The sequence below is a fragment of the Oryctolagus cuniculus genome, chromosome 12 (assembly GCF_964237555.1).
Source record: "Oryctolagus cuniculus chromosome 12, mOryCun1.1, whole genome shotgun sequence".
Lineage (NCBI taxonomy): Eukaryota > Metazoa > Chordata > Mammalia > Lagomorpha > Leporidae > Oryctolagus > Oryctolagus cuniculus.
In genome coordinates this window covers 57,046,156-57,066,032 of record NC_091443.1, presented here as the reverse complement: position 1 = coordinate 57,066,032, position 19,877 = coordinate 57,046,156, and the positions used below count along the sequence as shown (strand labels likewise).

Below are 19,877 nucleotides of genomic sequence, written 5' to 3'. Positions count from 1 at the left end.
CTCAAAAATTCTGGAAAATAACTTACTTGGAAATACTGGAGTCTTGAACCAGAAAAGGGAAATATACTAACCCCCTAATTAATGGTAGAAGCTATTCCAGGATCATCTGATAGGTGATTCATTTGGGAAGTTATAAAGTTTCAACACTAAAAAAAGTGTAAGTATATTTCACATATAAACTTTTGACTTTGGTGAGAGGAAGGGGTGATATAAACTACATAATCAACTTGGTTCACCATGTGCCAAATTTTAAAGGTACTCCCCTTCTTTTAATCATTATTTCTGATTGTTTTGTAATTGTGAATTACATGTTACTTTGCTTAGTATTGTAGCTTCCCTAAACAAAATGTTATATAAGTTGAAAAATTCACTATTATATTTTTATTTGGGGAGTAAGTTTAAAAATGTTTTCTGCATTTGTTTTTCATTGCAAATAAATGTCAGAACCAGAAAGTAGTCAAAAAACATCTCTCTCATTATCCTCTTGACAGACTCAGAAGTGAAGCAGAAGAAATAAGACTCAAATCTTTCTCTATGCATGTTTCCAAGTTACCACTAACTTCTGCCTTACAGGCCTATCTTAACAATCCAAACAAATGGAAGATGTTTTCCACTTTAGCTAACCACATATTGGCACTTTCACTGAAGGGCAACAGCGAATAAAGATGTGAGGGAATTCAGCAATTGGAAGGACTAGCATTCAAGCAGAGAGAGTTTATGTCTCTCGTCTAATTAGAAGACTTGGTAACTCAGACACATCTTTTAATAAAAAATGAAAAATACACCTATTGGTCAAATATCCAGGTCACAGAGCTGATGATAACATCTGAAAACAAGATGACAGATTACAAAAGATATTCCAAAAATGCTCAGTAAACCTAGAGTGCAGATTCAGGCTCATTCATCCCAGTGATGTTAGAGAAGGCCCTAGCATCTTTGATCTGGACTTCTGCCTAATCTGTAAAATGAAAACATTTACCTTATAAAAGACCCTGATGCTGAACACTTTGTTTCCCTCACAAAGAAATTCACAGAGGTTGCAGACAGGACCTAGTGGAAACAGACATCCTCCCCAAGCACCCTGATTTTGCTTATCCAAGGCATTCACACTGTCAACATTGGAGAATGGGTGCTACATTAAGCAGACACTGAACTGGTAAGAATAAAACATTACATGGTCAAAATCCTGGGAATTCACAACTGCTGAGGGAAGAGCTTACCTCCTATCACTTATTTGTATTCTAGTCCAATACAAAGGTTTCATGGGACAACTGGGCTCAATGGCTGGTTTTCGAGGACTCTGGCTGGAAGAAGAGGTGAGTCCAAAGAAGAGTCCAGGAGGGGGTGGAGGTACAAGTCCTGGGGGTGCTGGAGCAGGAGGAGGCCCCTCATTATTCGTCAGAGCAGGGGAGTTAGGAAGTGGTGGTGGGGGAGGAGGTGGAGGAGGTCCAGCACTTGGAGGCAGAGCAGGTGGTAGGGGTGGCGGAGGAGGTGGTGGCGGAGGAGGAGGTGGTGGTGGTGGTGGTGGTGGGGGCCCAGCACTCACAGGTGGTGACGGATGTGCTGGTGGCAAAGGATCAAGGCTAGGCAGCAGGGGAGGAGGTGGAGGGATGGGTGGTGCTGGGAGGGGTGGTGCAGGAGGGGGAGTGGATGTCTTCTGCTGGTTTGATGAGATGCCTTCCACAGACTGAAGTGGTGCATGGATGTCTTTGCTGTCACTTGGGGGAGACAGTTGGGTTAAAGAGGTGATGTTCAACTTCTTGGGTATTACTGGGTTACTTCTTGTTGTCTTGCTTTCACCCTCACAGGGCTTGAGGAAGGTCTCCCTGTCTGTCTGGATGCATACATTCCTGTAGGTCTTGGGAGGGCAGTCATCATCGGTGGAGATGCACACATCTCTCATCTCTTCACATCCTCCTCGCCATCGGTGTTCTAACTCCTGTTTGAGATTTTCTATGGTTTCTTCTAGCCTTGTTGTTATCACTGCATGCTCGCCTCGGATATGAAATGCCTCAAGTTCAAACTTGGCCTGGAAAAAGAAAATCAGTGGCAACGAGTTTATTAAAAAAAATCAGAAATTGAAAATTCAACAACACCATCAGTGTGCTGCTGTAGCACAGCCCACATAAATACATAAACACAAGGAAATAAAGAGACATGCTTTGACGCATCTAAAAAGGTGTAAATTTCATTTTAATAAAATTTCCAGGGAACTAAACAGTTGGGAGACAAAGTAATTTCATCCATTCTGCACTCACAGGAGACAATTACCATGGTTTAAAATAAATCTGGAACCTAAGAACTTCTATTTGTCTTTAATATCAAATATAAAATAACATCTTTTTTTTGAAAGTTTTTTAACTTTTATTTAATGCATATAATGCATATAAATTTCCAAAGTACGACTTATGGATTACAATGGCTTCCCCCCCATACCGTCCCTCCCACCCACAACCCTCCCCTTTCCCACTCCCTCTCCCCTTCCATTCACATCAAGATTCATTTTTGATTATCTTAATATACAGAAGATCAGCTTAGTATACATCAAGTATGGATTTCAACAGTTTGCTCCCACACAGAAACATAAAGTGAAAAATAATAGATGATTTTTTTTTAAATGATGATGAAATCAGAGCAGACCTATTGTCATGTTTAATCCCAGTGAGAGTCAAGTTGGGAATTGATAATTTCTTTTTTTTTTTTTTTTTTTTTTTTTTTACAGAGGATCAGTTTAGTATGCATTAAGTAAGGATTTCAACAGTTTGCACCCCCATAGAAACACAAAGTGAAATATATTGTTTGAGTACTCGTTATAGCATTAAATCTCAATGTACAGCACACTAAGGACAGAGATCCTACATGAGGAGTAAGTGCACAGTGACTCCTGTTGTTGACTTTACCAATTGACACTCCTGTCTATGGCATCAGTAATCTCCCTATGCTCCAGTCATGAGTTTCCAAGGCTATGGAAGCCCTCTGAGTTCTCCGACTCTTATCTTGTTTAGACAAGGTCATAGTCAAAGTGGAGGTTCTCTCCTCCCTTCAGAGAAAGGTACCTCCTTCTTTGATGACCTGTTCTTTCCACTGGGATCTCACTCACAGAGATCTTTTGCCAGAGTGTCTTGGCTTTCCATGCCTGAAATACTCTCATGAGCTTTTCAGCAAGCTCCGAATGCCTTTAGGGCTGATTCTGAGGCCAGAGTGCTATTTAGGACATCTGCCATTCTATGAGTCTGCTGAGTATCTCACTTCCCATGTTGGATCACTCTCCCCTTTATTTACTCCATCGGTTAGCATTGGCAAGTACTAGACTTGTCTATGTGCTCCCTTTGACTCCCAGTCCCTCCACCATGACCAACTGTGAACTGAAACTGATCACCTGGAACAGTGAGATGGCATTGGTACATGCCACCTCGATGGGATTGAATTGGAATCCCCTGGTATGCTTCCAACTCCACCACTTGGGGCAAGTCAGCCTGAGCATGTCCCAAATTATACATCTCTTCCCTCTCCCATTCCCACCACCATGTTCAACAGGGATCACATTTCAGTTAATTTTCAACACTTAAGAATAACTGTGCATCAATTACAGATCTAAACCAGTCATATTAAGTAGAACAGATAAAAAAACTACTAAGAGGGATAATGTATTAAGTTGCTCATCAACAGTCAGGGCCATGCTGATCAAGCCACCGTTTCCCATAGTGTCCACCTCACTCCAACAGGTTTCCCTCTTGGTGTTCAGTCAGTCGTCACCGATCAGGCAGAACATATGGTATTTGTCCCTTTGGGACTGGCTTATTTCACTCAGCATGATGTGTTCCAGATTCCTCCATTTTGTTGCAAATGACTGGATTTCGTTGTTTCTTACTGCGGTATAGTATTCTAAAGAGTACATATCCCATAATTTCTTTATCCAGTCTATCGTTGATGGGCATTTTTTGCAGATGACATGATTCTGTGTTTAGGGGACCCAAAGAACTCTACTAAGAGACTATTGGAACTCATAGAAGAGTTTGGCAAAGTAGCAGGGTATAAAATCAATGCACAAAAATCAACAGCCTTTGTATACACAGACAATGCCATGGCTGAGGAAGAACTTCTAAGATCAATCCCATTCACAATAGCTACAAAAACAATCAAATACCTTGGAATAAACTTAACCAAAGACGTTAAAGATCTCTACGATGAAAATTACAAAACCTTAAAGAAAGAAATAGAAGAGGATACCAAGAAATGGAAAAATCTTCCATGCTCATGGATTGGAAGAATCAATATCATCAAAATGTCCATTCTCCCAAAAGCAATTTACAGATTCAATGCAATACCAATCAAGATACCGAAGACCTTCTTCTCAGATCTGGAAAAAATGGTGCTGAAATTTATATGGAGGCACAAGAGACCTCGAATAGCTAAAGCAATCTTGTACAACAAAAACAAAGCCGGAGGCATCACAATACCAGATTTCAGGACATACTACAGGGCAGTTGTAATTAAAACAGCATGGTACTGGTACAGAAACAGATGGATAGACCAATGGAACAGAATTGAAACACCAGAAATCAACCCAAACATCTACAGCCAACTTATATTTGATCAAGGATCTAAAACTAATTCCTGGAGCAAGGACAGTCTATTCAATAAATGATGCTGGGAAAATTGGATTTCCACGTGCAGAATCATGAAGCAAGACCCCTACCTTACACCTTACACAAAAATCCACTCAACATGGATTAAAGACCTAAATCTACGACCTGACACCATCAAGTTACTAGAGAACATTGGAGAAACCCTTCAAGATATTGGCACAGGCAAAGAATTTCTGGGAAAGACCCGGGAGGCACAGGCAGTCAAAGCCAAAATCAACTATTAGGATTGCATCAAATTGAGAAGTTTCTGTACTGCAAAGGAAACAGTCAGGAGAGTGAAAAGACAACCGACAGAATGGGAAAAAATATTTGCAAACTATGCAACAGATAAAGGGTTAATAACCAGAATCTACAAAGAGATCAAGAAACTCCACAAAAACAAAACCAACAACCCATTTAAGAGATGGGCCAAGGACCTCAATAGACATTTTTCAAAAGAGGAAATCCAAATGGCCAACAGGCACATGAAAAAATGTTCAAGGTCATTAGCAATCAGGGAAATGCAAATCAAAAGCACAATGAGGTTTCACCTCACCCCGGTTAGAATGGCTCACATGCAGAAATCTACCAACAACAGATGCTGGCGAGGATGTGGGGAAAAAGGGACACTAACCCACTGTTGGTGGGAATGCAAACTGGTTAAGCCACTATGGAAGTCAGTCTGGAGATTCCTCAGAAACCTGAAGATAACCCTACCGTTCGACCCAGCCATCCCACTCCTTGGAATTTACCCAAAGGAATTTAAATTGGCAAACAAAAAAGAGGTCTGCACCCTAATGTTTATTGCAGCTCAATTCACAATAGCTAAGACCTGGAACCAACCTAAAATAACATCTTTAATAAAGAGTTGGGTATCCTTGAATATAGCCTTTACAATTTTGGGGTTAGGTTTGGAAAAAGAAAACTATAAGGAAAAAAAATAGATTTGGAGATTCTTATGATTTGGAGTTGTTGTTCCTGAGTTCTTCCTTAAAAGTCTCCTTCATTGGTTTCCAGGACAATATAGCAAGAACAAAAGGCATGAAGAGGAGCAGTGATACCTATTTCCAAAAAGTTCCTCTATCAAACTTGCCCAAGATCAATACTTGTGTCTGTGTCATAAAATAGTAATAAATGAGCAATACAAATGTATATAAATGATATTAAAGTGCTATTTTATTCTTCTGTACACCTAGCATTTTAAACTATTTTATAAGATATCAGCCTTTTTTAATGCTCATTACTTCAGTGATGTCAATACATAATTTCTATGGTTGTATTCTTGTTGGCAAACTGCTGGTGTACCTTTAGCCATTAACTACCCATTTCCTAAACTTCAGAAGACTTAATACAGCTAACTCGAAAAAAAAAAAAACAAATTTAGAATTTTATTAAAATGAGTTATCAGTGCATCTTAAAGACCTAGAAAATCAACAACAAATCAAACAAAAAATTAGTAGGAGGAAAGAAATAAGTAAAATTAGAGAAGAAATAAACAAAATTCAAACCAAAAAAATACAAAAGATCAGGGAAATGAAAAGCTGGTTTTTTGAAAAAGTAAACAAAATTCATAGACCATTGGCCCAAATAACCAAAAACAAGAGGGAGAAGACCCAAATTAACAAAATCAGGGATGAAAAAGGAGATGTAACAACTGATATTATAGAAATAAAAAGAATCATGAGGAATTACTACAAACAGCAATATGACAACAAATTGGAACTCTAAAAGAAAAAGATAGACTCCTGGACAAACATAATTTCCAAAATTGAGTCATGAAGACAGAGAAAATCTAAACAGACGAGTAACCAAGCTGGAGAATGAATCAGTAATAAAGACCTTCCCAACAAAGAGCCCAGGACTGGATAGCTTCATTTAAAGAACTAATTCTTTTCAAGCTATTCCAAACAACTGAAAGGAAGGGAATTTTTTTTAACTTTTATTTAATGAATATAAATTTCCAAAGTACAGCTTATGGATTACAATGGCTTTCCCCCCATAATGACCCTCCCACCCGCAACCCTCCCCTTTCCCACTCCCTCTCCCCTTCCATTCACATCAAGATTCATTTTCGATTCTCTTTATATACAGAAGATCAGTTTAGCATACATTAAGTAAAGATTTCAACAGTTTGCTCCCACACAGAAACATAAAGTGAAAAATACTGTTTGAGTACTAGTTATAGCATTAAATCTCAATGTACAGCACACTAAGGACAGAGATCCTACATGAGGAGTAAGTGCACAGTGACTCCTGTTGTTGACTTAACAAATTGACACTCTTGTTTATGGCATCAGTAATCACCCTAGGCTCTTGTCATGAGCTGCCAAGGCTATGGAAGCCCCCTGAGTTCACCGACCCTGATCATATTTAGACAAGGCCATGAGGAAGGGAATTTTTTAAAAGATTTATTTATTTATTTGAAAGTCAGAGTTACACAGAGAGAGCAGAGACAGAGAGAAAGAGAGAGGTCTTCCATCTGATGATTTACTCCCCAATTGGCCGCAATGGCTGGAGCTGCGCAGATCCAAAGCCAGGAGCTTCTTCTGAGTCTCCCATGCAGGTGCAGGGGCCCAAGGACTTGGGCCATCTTATACTGCTTTCCCAGGCCATAGCAGAGAGCTGGATTGGAAGTGGAGCAGCCAGAACTCAAACCGGTGCCCATATGAGATACCTGCACTTAAGGCCAGGGCATTTACCTGCTGGGTCACAGTGCTGGTCCCCCTCTTATACTCTTTCTAGGAAGCCAGCATCACCTTAATTCCAAAGCCAGAAAAAGAAACAACAAAGAGAACTGTAGACTAATCTCCTTGACGAACACGGATGCAAAAATCTTCAAAAAAATACTAGCTAATTGAATCCAACAACACATCAGAAAGATCATTTATCTGGATGAAGTGGAATTTAACCCTGGTATGCAAGGATGGTTCAACATAACCAAATAGACAAATGTGACACATCACTAGGGTTCAAAGATGGCAGAACAGGGAAGGACAAACTACTCTAGGCAAGGGATAAATAGTAAAAATAAACAAAAAAAAATGGAGGAAGTATATTCTCAGGGGAGAGTGAGAGAGAAAACTGCAGTGGAAATTCAATGGAAGGAAGAGTAACACCATGGATTAGTGTGGAAGGTGTGGATGCACAGCAAGAACATGGATATAACACATGACTCCATCAGTGAAGAGCAGGAGAAAGCACCAGCTTTGGAGAGTGAGGTGAGATCAAATTACAGCACTCAGTGTCACTAGTGATATAACAGGTGAGAGCTCCGCATGAGTCTTGCATAGAGCCCTAAGAGGGATAGGGTACCTGATAACCCAGGGGGAAAAAGGCGGGGCATGTTTCTCTCTCCATCCTCCAACAATGGTGCGGACAACTGGCTGAGCGAGTAGGTGCAATTTTGAGCATAAGCAGCAGCTGCGGAAGCTCTTGTGTGTGCACCCAACAACTGGCTGGGACAAGACACCATCTTGTCTGCAGTAGTTGCAGCAGCTCAGGTGTGCGAACCTGGCAACCAGTGGGGAGAAGGCACCATCGTGAGGTGAGCAGGGGCTGTGACCAGCAACTCTTGTGCATGCATGTGATCCAGTGATTATACCAGAGGGAAAAATCCATGTTCCCCATTGACTTTGAATCTGTCTAGGAGGATTGACAGGGGACTGGGCACCCACGTGAGACTGTGAGATGCCCCCAGCCTTTCTATATATCACAGGCCCCAGGGCTTAAATAGCCTAGGTGGAGCACCCACAGGCAGCTGGCTCTGGGAACATCTCTTTTTCTCCATAGATGGTGCAGTCTTGTGGTATGAGGCAGATCCTCTACACCCTGTGACTGTGGGATACTTGTATGCTGAGAATGTAGGGACTCTAGTGATTGCAAGAGAGGGCATAGGGTATAGCTGTGTCTCTGGGCAATCAATGTGAGTAGCTCCACAAGCTCAGAGCTCCCTGATTGCCTGGGGTGGGTCATTGCAACACAATCCAAGCTCACACTGAGGACGCCACAGATCATTTGTGTGGTTCATACAGCAACGCAGAATAATATTGCATTCACTGTGGGCTAATACCTTGGCACTGATCACCTTAGAGGAGAAATAAGGAGGTGATTATGCCAACAGAGGTGATTATATCCTCTTTCTGCGAAAAAGACATCTACCATGACCAACTTGGACATCATCCTAGATACTCACCTCACTTTAGAGCACTGACCAAAGCTCCCTAACCATACCTAGCACACGCTTCTGGGTATTCACTGAAAGAGAAGACACTCCACTAAGCCACAGAGGAATAATTCAATTACAAAAGTCATCAGAGGAAAAAACCAAGTATCTTCACAAATGATTAAAAATAAATGCAGAAATTCAAAAAACAAGAATAAGGAAGACAACATGATCCCCTTGAAAGGAAAACAACAACAAACACTTCAATAACAGAATGTGAAGATGAAGAAACTGATGAAATGCCAGAAATAGAGTTCAAAAGATTAATTATAGGATTACACAGAAGCAATGAAAAGCAAGTTAAGGTCCATACATGACATGAAGGGAAAATTTTCCCATGAGCTAGATATTTTAAAAGAGAAATCAGAATGAAATATTAGAAATGAAGAATTCAATATGACAAACAAAAAATACTGTGGAAAGCTTTAACAACAGACTTGGTGAACCAAAAGAAGAATATCTAAGCTAGAAGACAAATATTTGGAAATTTTTCAATAAGACCAAAAATAAAAAGAAGAAATTAGAAAAATTGAAAACAGTGTTGGAGATTTATGGGATACTATCAAATGACCCAACATATGGGTCTTAGGAATTCCTTAATGTATGGAGAGAGAGGATGGATTAGAAGGTCTATTTGGTGAAATTAATTACAGAAACTCCCCTAATTTGAAGAAAGGAATGTCCAAGTACACAAGGAACACAGAGTTCCTTATACACATGATCAGAAGAGATCTTCAGCACAACACATTGCAGTCAAATTTTCAGCAGTAAAACATAAAGATTCTAAAATGTGCATGAGAGAAACACCAGATTACTTTCAGAGGAACTCCAATGAGAATCATAGCTGACTTCTCATCAGAATTACTATAGGCTAGGAGAGAATGGTATGATCTAGTCCAAGTATTAAAAGAAAAGAACTGTCAACCCAGAATACTGTATCCTGCAAAGCTCTCATTTTTGAATGAAGGTGAATTAAAGATGCCCCATAACAAACAGAAATTAAAAGAATTTGTCACCACTCGTCCAGCCTTACAAAAGATGTTTACGGATGTGCTACACACACAGTGGGTCATAGAAGAAATCAAAAGAGAAACCAAAAAATTTCTGGAAACAATTGAAGACAACAATACAACATAACAAAACTAATGGGATACAGCAAAAGCAGTTTTAAGAGGAAGTTTATAGCAATTGGTGCCTACATCTAGAAATTGCAAAGGCATCAAATAAATGAGCTATCAATGCAATTCAAGGACCTTGTAAAACAACAACAAAGCAAACACAAAATTAGTAGAAGGAAAGAAATAATTAAAAATAGAGAAGAAACAAAATTGAAACAAAATATATAATCAGTGAAATGAAGAGCTGGTTTTTTGAAAAAATAATCAACATTCATACACCATTGGCCCAAATAACCAAAAACAAGGGGGAGAAGAGCTGAATTAAAATCATAGATAGGCTGGCGCCGCGGCTCACTAGGCTAATCCTCCGCCTAGCGGCGCCGGCACATCGGTTTTTTTTTTTTTTTTTTTTTTTTTTTTTTAAGATTTATTTATTTAAGAGTCATAGTTACACAGAGAGAGAAGGAGAGGCAGAGAAAGGTCTTCCATTCCGCTGGTTCACTCCCCAGATGACTGCAATGGCCGGAGCTGCACCGATCGGAAGCCAGGAGCCAGGAGCTTTCTCCGGGTCTCCCATGTGGGTACAGGGGCCCAGGGACTTGGGCCATCTTCTACTGCTTTCCCAGGCCATAGCAGAGAGCCAGATCGGAAGAGAAGCAGCCAGGATTCGAACTGACGCCCATATGGGATGCCAGCACGTTGGCGGTGACTTTATCCACCAGGCCACAGTGCCGGCCCCCACACCCGGTTCTAGTCCCGGTTGGGGCGCCAGATTCTGTCCCGGTTGCCCCTCTTCCAGGCCAGCTCTCTGCTGTGGCCAGGGAGTGCAGTGGAGGATGGCCCAGGTGCTTGGGCCCTGCACCCCATGGGAGACCAGGAAAAGCACCTGGCTCCTGGCTCCTGCCATCGGATCAGCGCGGTGCGCCGGCCGCAGCGCGCCGGCCGCGGCGGCCATTGGAGGGTGAACCAACGGCAAAGGAAGACCTTTCTCTCTGTCTCTCTCTCTCACTGTCCACTCTGTCAAAAAAAAAGAAAAAAGAAAAAAAAAGAAAAAAAGAAAATCGTAGATAAAAAAAAGGAGATGTAACAACTGATACCACAGAAATAAAAAGAATCATCAGGAACTACTACAAACAGCTATATGCCAACTAACTGGAAACTCTAGAAGAAATGAATAGATTAAAGGACACATAAAATCTACCATAATTGAGTCATGAAGACATAGAAAACCTAAATAGACGAATAACCAAAGACGGACAACAAATCAGTAATAAAGAACTTCCTAACAATGAAAAGTCCAGGACTGAATGGCTTCACTTCTTAATTCTACCAGACATTTAAAGAACTAAGTCCAATTCTGCTCAAGCCATTGAAAACAACTGAAAGGGAGGGAATCTTCCCAAACTCCTTCTATATGAAGCCAACATCACTCAAATTCCTAAACCAGAAAAAGAAACAGATATAACTGTAGACCAATATCACTGATGAACACAGATGCAAAAATCCTCAACAAAATACTAGCTAACTGAATCCAACAACACATCAGAAATATCATTTACCTGGACCAAATGGGATTTATCCCTGGTATGCAGTGATGGTTCAACATTTGCAAATTAATAAATATGATATATCATATTAACAAACTGAAGAACAAAAACCATGCTATTATTTAATTTGATAAAATACAACACCCTTTCATGATGAAAGCCATAAGAAAATTTGGTATAGAAGGAACATTCCTCAACACAATTAAGGCAATTTATGACAAACCCACAGCCAGCATCTTGTTGAATGGGGAAACGTTGGGAGCATTCCAACTGAGATCTGCAATCAGACAAGGATGCCACTCTCACCACTGCTATTCAATATAGTCCTGGAAGTTTCAGCCACAGCCATTAGGCAAGACAAGAAATAAAAGGGATACAAATTGGAAAGGAGGAAGTCATACTATCCCTATTTTCAGTAGACATGATTCTATATATAGAGCATCCAAAAGACTCCACTAAGACTATTGAAAATCAAACAAGAGTTAGGTAAAGTGGCAATATATAAAATTAACACACAAAAATCAATAACCTTTGTATACACAGACCATGCCATGGCTTAGAAAGATTTTTTTTTTAAGATTTATTTATCTAATTGAAAGAGTTACACAGAGAAGGAGAGGCAGACAGAGAGAGAGAGAGAGAGAGAGAGGTCTTCCATCTGCTGGTTCACTCCCCAGTTGGCTACAATGGCCAGAGCTGCGCTGATCTGAAGCCAAGAGCCAGGAGCTTCTCTGGGTCTCCCACATAGGTACAGGGGCCCAAAGACTTGGGCCTTCTTCTACTGCTTTCCCAGGCCATAGCAGAGAGCTGGATTGGAAGTGGAGCAGCCTTGACTTGAACCGGCAGCCATATAGGATGCCAGCTCTGCAGGTTGTGGTTTTACCTGCTATGCCACAGCACCGGCCCCGAGAAAGAACTTCTAAGATCAATCCCATTCACAATAGCTACAGAAAAATTAAATGATTTGAAATAAATTTAACCAAGGAGGTGAAAGATCTCTATGATGAGAATTACAAAACATTAAAAAAAGAAATAGAAGACACACACACAAAAAAGAAAAATATCCCAGGTTCACGGATTGGAAGAATTAATGTCAAAATGTACATACTATTGAAAGCAATTAACAGATTTAATGTGATTCCAATCAAAATACCAGTGACATTCTTCTCAGATCTAAAAAAAACTGCTAAAATTCATATGGAAACACAAGAGACCCAGAATAGCTAAAGCAATCTTATACAACAAAACAAAACAAAACCAGATGCATCATGATATTAGATTTCAAGACATACTATAGGGAAGTTATAATCAAAACAGCCTGGCATTGGCACAAAAATAGACATGTAGACCAATGTAATGGAATAAAAACTCCACTTGCCACTTGCAAGCTGTATGATGTTGGAATAGCTCTATGACTAGTGCTTCCAGCTCTGTGTCCTCAAGTGTAAAGTGGTGAAGATAATAGTCAGTCACTTCTAGGTTTCGTACTAATGTTTCTGTGTGGATGCAAACTTGAAATCTTTATATATAGATCAATTTAGTATATATTAAGTAAAGATAATTGAAAATGAATTTTGATGCGAATGGAATGGGAGAGGGAGCGGGAGATGGGAGGGTTGCGAGTGGGAGGGAAGTTATGGGGGGGAAGCTATAGTAATCTATAAGCTGTACTTAGGAAATTTATATTTATTAAATAAAAGTTTTTTAAAAAGTTAAATGAGATACTTTATATAGCACAGTAGGCATTTTGCTTGCAACATCACAAATTCTGAGTAAAAGCTACTGTTAGTTATTGTTCCTAATGATGATATTAGAGTAAGAGACTAACAAATTCCTAATTATTTTAAAAATTATTTAAATAATGCACCTTTTTTGGAGTGATAGGCATAAAATCTGAAAAAGTTTAAGCAAACAGGATAAGCAGCGTACTACAAAGACAAAATACAACCAACTTTTCCTGAGTTCTGAAAATAATTCCAAGCTTCATTCAACTATGTGGTCAAGATAATCACCTTTCAGCATCCTATCCATCTACAATTTTCTAGCTCACTCACTCTCTCTCATCTACTCAGCTCTACTGACATCATAGCCCAATTTCTATCCTAAATTATTCACCTGCATTTTAATTTTCTTCTAACTCCTAGTTCAATTCTGTCACAACAAACTAACTCTTGGTTGTTCTTCCCCCTAAACCTTTCAAGAAGATTAAGAGTCAAGGAATATTGATAAGCAATAATTCTATTCACTCTTCAATTTTTTAACGACATGGAAAAGTGGCAAAGACATAGTTCATGGAGAAACTTCCCTTTTGTTTACAGACCTGTGCCTAAATCAAAGGCCTCTACCTATTACTTCTCTCTTTCTCTCTTTCTTTCTCTCTTTCTTTCTCTCTTTCTTTCTCTCTTTCTCTCTCCCTCCCTCCCTCCCTCCCTCCCTCCCTCCCTTCCTTCCTTCCTTTCTTTCTTTCTTATTTTTAAAGACAGAATTACATAGAGAGGTAGAGACAGAGAGAGAGGTCTTCCATCCGCTGGCTCACTCCTCAGATGGCCCCAATGCCCGGAGCTGTACCGATCTGAAGCCAGGAGCCAGGAACTTCCTCCGGGTCCCCCATATGGGTGCAGGGCCCAAGGACTTGGGCCATCTTCCACTGCTTTCCCAGGCCATAGCAGAGAGCTGGATCAGAAGAGGAGCAGCCAGGACTAGAACGAGCGCCCATATGGGATGCTGGCGTTTCAGGCCAGGGCTTACCCTGCTGCGCCACAGCACTAGCCCCCACCTATTATCCTTTTCACCTCTTGACCAATGATCCTCTAAGCCTGAAGCTGATGCTTATATGTGTATGTCATTGTGGTGATTATAATGTATTTGTGTAATGCAGATGGCACAACAGAAATAAGGAAGGTCAATGAACCTCTCTCTGCATGTTTTCTTGTGAGTAAAATAAGGATAATAATGGAATGCACTTCACAGAGTAACCATGAGAGGGAGATGAATTAACACGTGTAAACAAAATGTAAGACTGTTTGGGACATAGTAAGTGCTATGTAAGTTTGGATCATTATTACTGTTTCTTTATTGCCTGGCAGATCATAGGCCACTGGCCATGTTAGCCTGTTTTGGACACTCAGCATGTCTCTGAATCGTGCTCTATCTACACTACTCTTTGCATCTAAAGCAAAAATAAAGACATTAAATTTCTTATTTGATACCTTTCTAGCTGGCATCCTTTTTCTCATTCCCATTACTTCACAGCACAGCTTTTTGACAAAAGCCCCCAACCCTCACTTGATCCATTCTCTTATCCATTCACTTTCCAATCAATTCCAATTGGCTTCCATCCCACTGCCAGACTGTAACACCATGATTTGACTGTTAAATTTGGTCAGCACTTTATAGCAATTTTGCTCTTTCTTCCATATCTATTAGAGTTGATTGTTGTAATACCTTGAAATTCTCTCTGCTTTCCAAAACTTCTGATTCCTCCTGGCTCCGTTCTTCTTCCCACTTCTCTGCTCTTTCCAAAATCAACCTGTGGACTCCTTTTCCTTCATTGATCACTTGCCCTGGATGTCATGTTGATCCCTTGCTCTCTCACATTCTCAGCATACTGTTTAGAATAATGAGTTTCATTGACTGACTCACTCCTTTACATTTTCAGTGCATCCAGCTTTCACTGAGTTCTCTTATTTGGACATTGTAGAAGTCACCTAATTGGGGCCAGTGTTGTGGCATAGTAGGTTAAGCCACCATCTGCAGTGCTAGTATCCCATATGGGTGCCAGTTCAAGTCCTGGCTGCTCCACTTCTGATCCAGATCTCTATTAATATGCCTGGGAGAACAGCAGAAGATAGCTCAAGTGCTTGGGCCCCTACACCCATGTGGGAGACCTGAATGAAGCCCCTGGCTCCTGGCTTTGGTCTGGTCCAGTCCTGGCCCTTGTGGCCATTTGGGGAGTGAACCAGGAAATGAACAATTCTCTCTCCTCTCTAACTCTGTGTGTGTGTGTGTGTGTGTAACTCTGACTTTCAAATAAATAAATCTTTTTTTTTTTTTTAAAAAGACACTTAACTAATTTTCCTGGCCCAAGTTTAGCCACATGGGTACCAGGAAGATTTTTTTTTAAATAAAACATAGATATTTATTCCTTAACATTCCTTCAGTAATTATCCATTGCTTACATAATAACACTGAAACTTTTCAGCACAGACAATATGACAGCTCTTTTAATCTGTTCTCTGTTACCTCTCTCCACTTTGGCTCATGTATCTTCCAGGTATGCCTTGGATTCCAGTCTTGTATAACTCCCTGCCTCCCCTATAACCATGCTTTTATAATGTCTAGGCCTTTGCAAATACTGCCATGTACCAATAGCCTTTCTCTGATGCAAATACTCATGTAAGAAGCAGATGATACACCATAGATTTCCATAAATGGATTCCTCACAAATTGTATTCACTGCTATGGAGAATGACCAAATAAGAAGGAATGTAATGAATTTCCATGTGCTCTACATAAATATGCTGGGATTACAGTAAGAAATCCTTCTGACCACTAAGACTTAAATGCTCTTCCAACCTCCAAGAAACTTACCTTTACCCTTCCTTGTTTCATGACCCCCTTTGATCATTTCAATTTGTCTTGGTTGTGCTCATTAGTTCGGCATGACACAGTAACTCAAACTGATTAAAGTAATAAGTTCTTCATTCATTCTCTATTTGTCCATATCCTAAAAATCATTTCAAACTGTGCCTGGATTTACTATAAATGCAGTGGTTCAGCTTTATGCACACCATGAAAAAGCTTTCGGGAAAGCTAGTTTTAAGGTCTAATTTGCACTCTGCTTCCTGTTAATTGCCACTTGTATCATGCACACAGAATCTATATGCTGTTTTCTCTTCTTTATCAAGATTCTTAGGTAGAAGATCTGGTAACGATTTGGTGATTTGAACAGAGTAGAACTTTATCTGATCATACATTCCAAACACTCTTTTCCCTGGATCCTATGAATCTTTACAAAACATCAAGCACAGATTGCTATAGCCTAAACTACAAATAAGGTTAGCTCAAGGAACATAATGTTTTACTGTTCATGTTATATATAAATGTGCTCTAGGATACATGAAGTCTCAAGGGTTTCCTTCTCCCTCAGATTCCTTGCTAAAAATCTGATTCTCTTCTGCAATAGCCCCAATATATCATTTGAAAACAGACAGGTACTGAGGTTTGACATATTTCCAGTCTTCTCCAAGTTTTACCCGTCTTCTTTTATAATGTGTCTGCATCTGTGGCTTTCATTTCTAATCCCAATCTGTGCTACCTGTGCTAGTCTTGCTCTGTCTCCACCTCCTTCTAAGTAAGACTGTCAGTCTCTGGAGGGCAATCCCAGCTAAACCATCCTGCTTTCTCCCATTGGCACTATTTTTGTGTATCTAATGGGACAGTTCTCATTCTTGATTCCCATTAGAAAAGAACTGGATTGCTTTGTAGAATACACTGATGCTCAGGTCCATCCCCGGACCTCCCTATCTAATTAGTCTGAGAGGTACTCTTGCATTAATATCCGTAAAGCTTCTCTGGGGATTCCAATGAGAGCCAGAGTGGAAATCTATGACAACTGTCCTTAATTTTTATTCTGCAGCTCAGACAGTATGACATCATGGTATCAGTAGGTTCTTTTGGCAATGACTTCTCCATGTGTCATTTCAGAATCTCCAAGGGATCATGTTTTTTGAAAAAGTCTCTTCCCAATGCTGATATGTTCCAATAAAGGGGAAATCCCTTTACTACACATATTGAGAATAGTTATTCTGTACAGCAGATGAGCCTAATTCTTTCCATGACACTCATATGACTCTTCGGAACTTGGCCTCTGTCTGCTTTTCCAGACATTGTCCTGTATTTTCCCCATGCTGCACCACTATACACTCAGACATATAATCAACTTCCACATCTTTCTATTTTTTTTTTCTGTACATGCTGTTTCCTCTGTTTATACCATCTTTTTTCTCCATTTTCACCTAGCAAAATCCCTAAGGGAAAATTCAGTCAAACTCAATTGAACCTTTTCTTGATTGTTCTTAACAAAAGTTTTCCTCTGTCTTTGTTACCAAAGAACTTTCTAGGTTTGTGTTGCTTTATAGTCATTTATGTTTATCTTCTTTGCAAATCTAAAAGCTCCAGGCAGTTGGGGGCCACGCCTTATTCATGTTTGAACTTCTAGAACATTACACACTACCTAGCTAGTTAGTAATCCACAAATGCTCATTGAATTGAATTGATTGATTTCTTTAGCCTTAAATATTTAGACTTCCTTGTGCCTCTGTATTACTCATCCAATTACATTTGAAGCTCAAAAAGAATTAAAGAGAGATTGTTTCCTTCCTCTTTGGTATTCCCATACACAGTATAAATTATAATACCTCCTTCTTGTTAATTATTTATCATTTTAACAGACTAACATTGAAACTAGAGCAGACATACTAAGAGCTCTTCTGATATGTTTTCTACCTACTTTCTCTACTTTGGGCCTGGAAAACTCAAATAAAATATCCAAGTATTTTAAAATATGAAGAAATTTTTAAAAGTTGATGTTTTTAGTTTTAACAGTTTAAGATACTTAAAGTAGAAAAGTGTGCTCTCCACCGTAAGCTCAAAGGCTATTCCCATACGTATAATAAACTATCCAGTAGGACTGAACCACATTTGTGATTCTAATCTGATTAGGAATTGGGCTCTAGGCAACTCCCCCAGCCTCCTTTGGGACTAGTTCTCCCTTCCCCTACGAAATCCTCATTATTTTTTAATATCCTCCACATTCCCACTGCTCAGAGATATCATCGAAGGAACACACTGTGCTGAAACCCAAGCAACAGAGGGAGACTTTTGCTTGTCTGGTCCCCACAAGCATGTCTGTCAAAAAGAAAGTAGAGAAGTGCCTACTGATGAAAGACATCATGCTGGTGCCAAGCACAGTGGAAAAATCATCCATTACCATTTTGCTCTTACGAACATTCTCTCCTGGTGGTGCTGCCAGGGCTAGTAAAAAAATCAGGTTATCTGTTGTACAACTTGAGTAAGTCAATCTTTTCCAAGAACTCTTCCAAATTCTAAATCCCCAGGTTGGGGAAAGCTACATAATTCCTGGGGGCTATGCAGAAGCACAATAAAGCTTCACCACTTCAGAAAAGTGCAGAGTGAGCAAAGGGAAATAAAGGAAATGGGGCTCCAGGGCATAAAACATCTTGAAGGGATGGGATTTAGTTATTACAGAATTCTTAGTTAAGGCAAGGAGATGTTGGTTCCATGGCTTTGGATGTAGGCACTAGGGTTTTTTTGTCTTGTTTTTGAAGGCTGTGAGATGACTTAAATAGCCCCTACTCAACTGATTTATGCTTGTCATTCTGAAAACTAACATCTCAACTGATGAAAAGAATGGCACTGAGTTTGATGAGAACTTTTATAAATTTACTACAGTTGGTTTTAATTCATTAACATCTTTAAATGTTTGGTTTTATCAGAAATAAAAACACACCAGGTTATAACTGAAAGGCCATCTCATGGAAACTCAGGAACATGAAACAACACTGTAATCAGGAGGCACAAAGATAAAAATTGGGGAAAAATAAAGCAATAATGGGCAATCAACATGGTAAAATCTGACTGGGTCTCCAAAACATTCACAGAAATGTGTATTAAGAAAAAATATATTTCACAAATATTTCGCACCATCTTTCAGTTCCATCTTTCCATGAACTTTTTGACCTAACATCAACTCAAGTTGACTCAAGAGTAAAATTCAATGTATACAAAATACAATGTATACAATGCTAGAAAGTACAAACTTGTATAACACATGGGTTGAAATGGTGCTGAACTTCAGATTTTTGCCCTACTGATGCTCAATAAAGACAGGAAGAGAAATGAAGCCAATTTGGAGTGTTGGTGCTAAGCACTGTACTAAGTGCTTTCATTTAGCCCTTGCATCTACATGATGCAGAAATTGTGGAGATGTGCTAATCTGGACAAGATCCTATAGCTAGAAAACAGTGACAAAGGAATTTGAATCCTAGTACACATTAATATTTATGCTCTTTCTACTTTGCCATTTAAAAATATTGAAAGAGAGAGAGAGGGAGAGCAAGAGAGAGGGAGCATGCAATTTTCCAGGTGCTGGTTATCCCCAAATACCTGCAACAGGGTTAGACCAGGCTGAAGCCAGGAGCCAGAAACTCAATCCAGGTCTCGCATATGGGTAGCAGGGACCCAAGTACACAACGCATCATGTACTGACTTCCAGCGTATACATTAGCAGGAAACTGATCAGAAGCAGAGTGGTCAGTACTTGAACCAGGCACTGCAAAGG

At 39.8% G+C, this 19,877-nt stretch overlaps 1 protein-coding gene across 7 annotated transcripts in view; it reads right to left on the bottom strand.

Moving 5' to 3' along the window:
• Positions 1–19,877, bottom strand: part of FMN1 (formin 1) — a 481,578-nt gene that overhangs the window by 239,137 nt on the left and 222,564 nt on the right. For 6 of the 7 annotated variants that reach the window (XM_051822097.2, XM_070053344.1, XM_051822098.2 and 3 more), the window contains one exon: positions 1,221–2,029. In XM_051822097.2, the coding sequence (XP_051678057.2) occupies positions 1,221–2,029 (809 nt within the window). Of the gene's footprint in view, positions 1–1,220; positions 2,030–19,877 lie in introns of those variants that run through there. The other variant, XM_051822104.2, reaches the window with a different exon arrangement.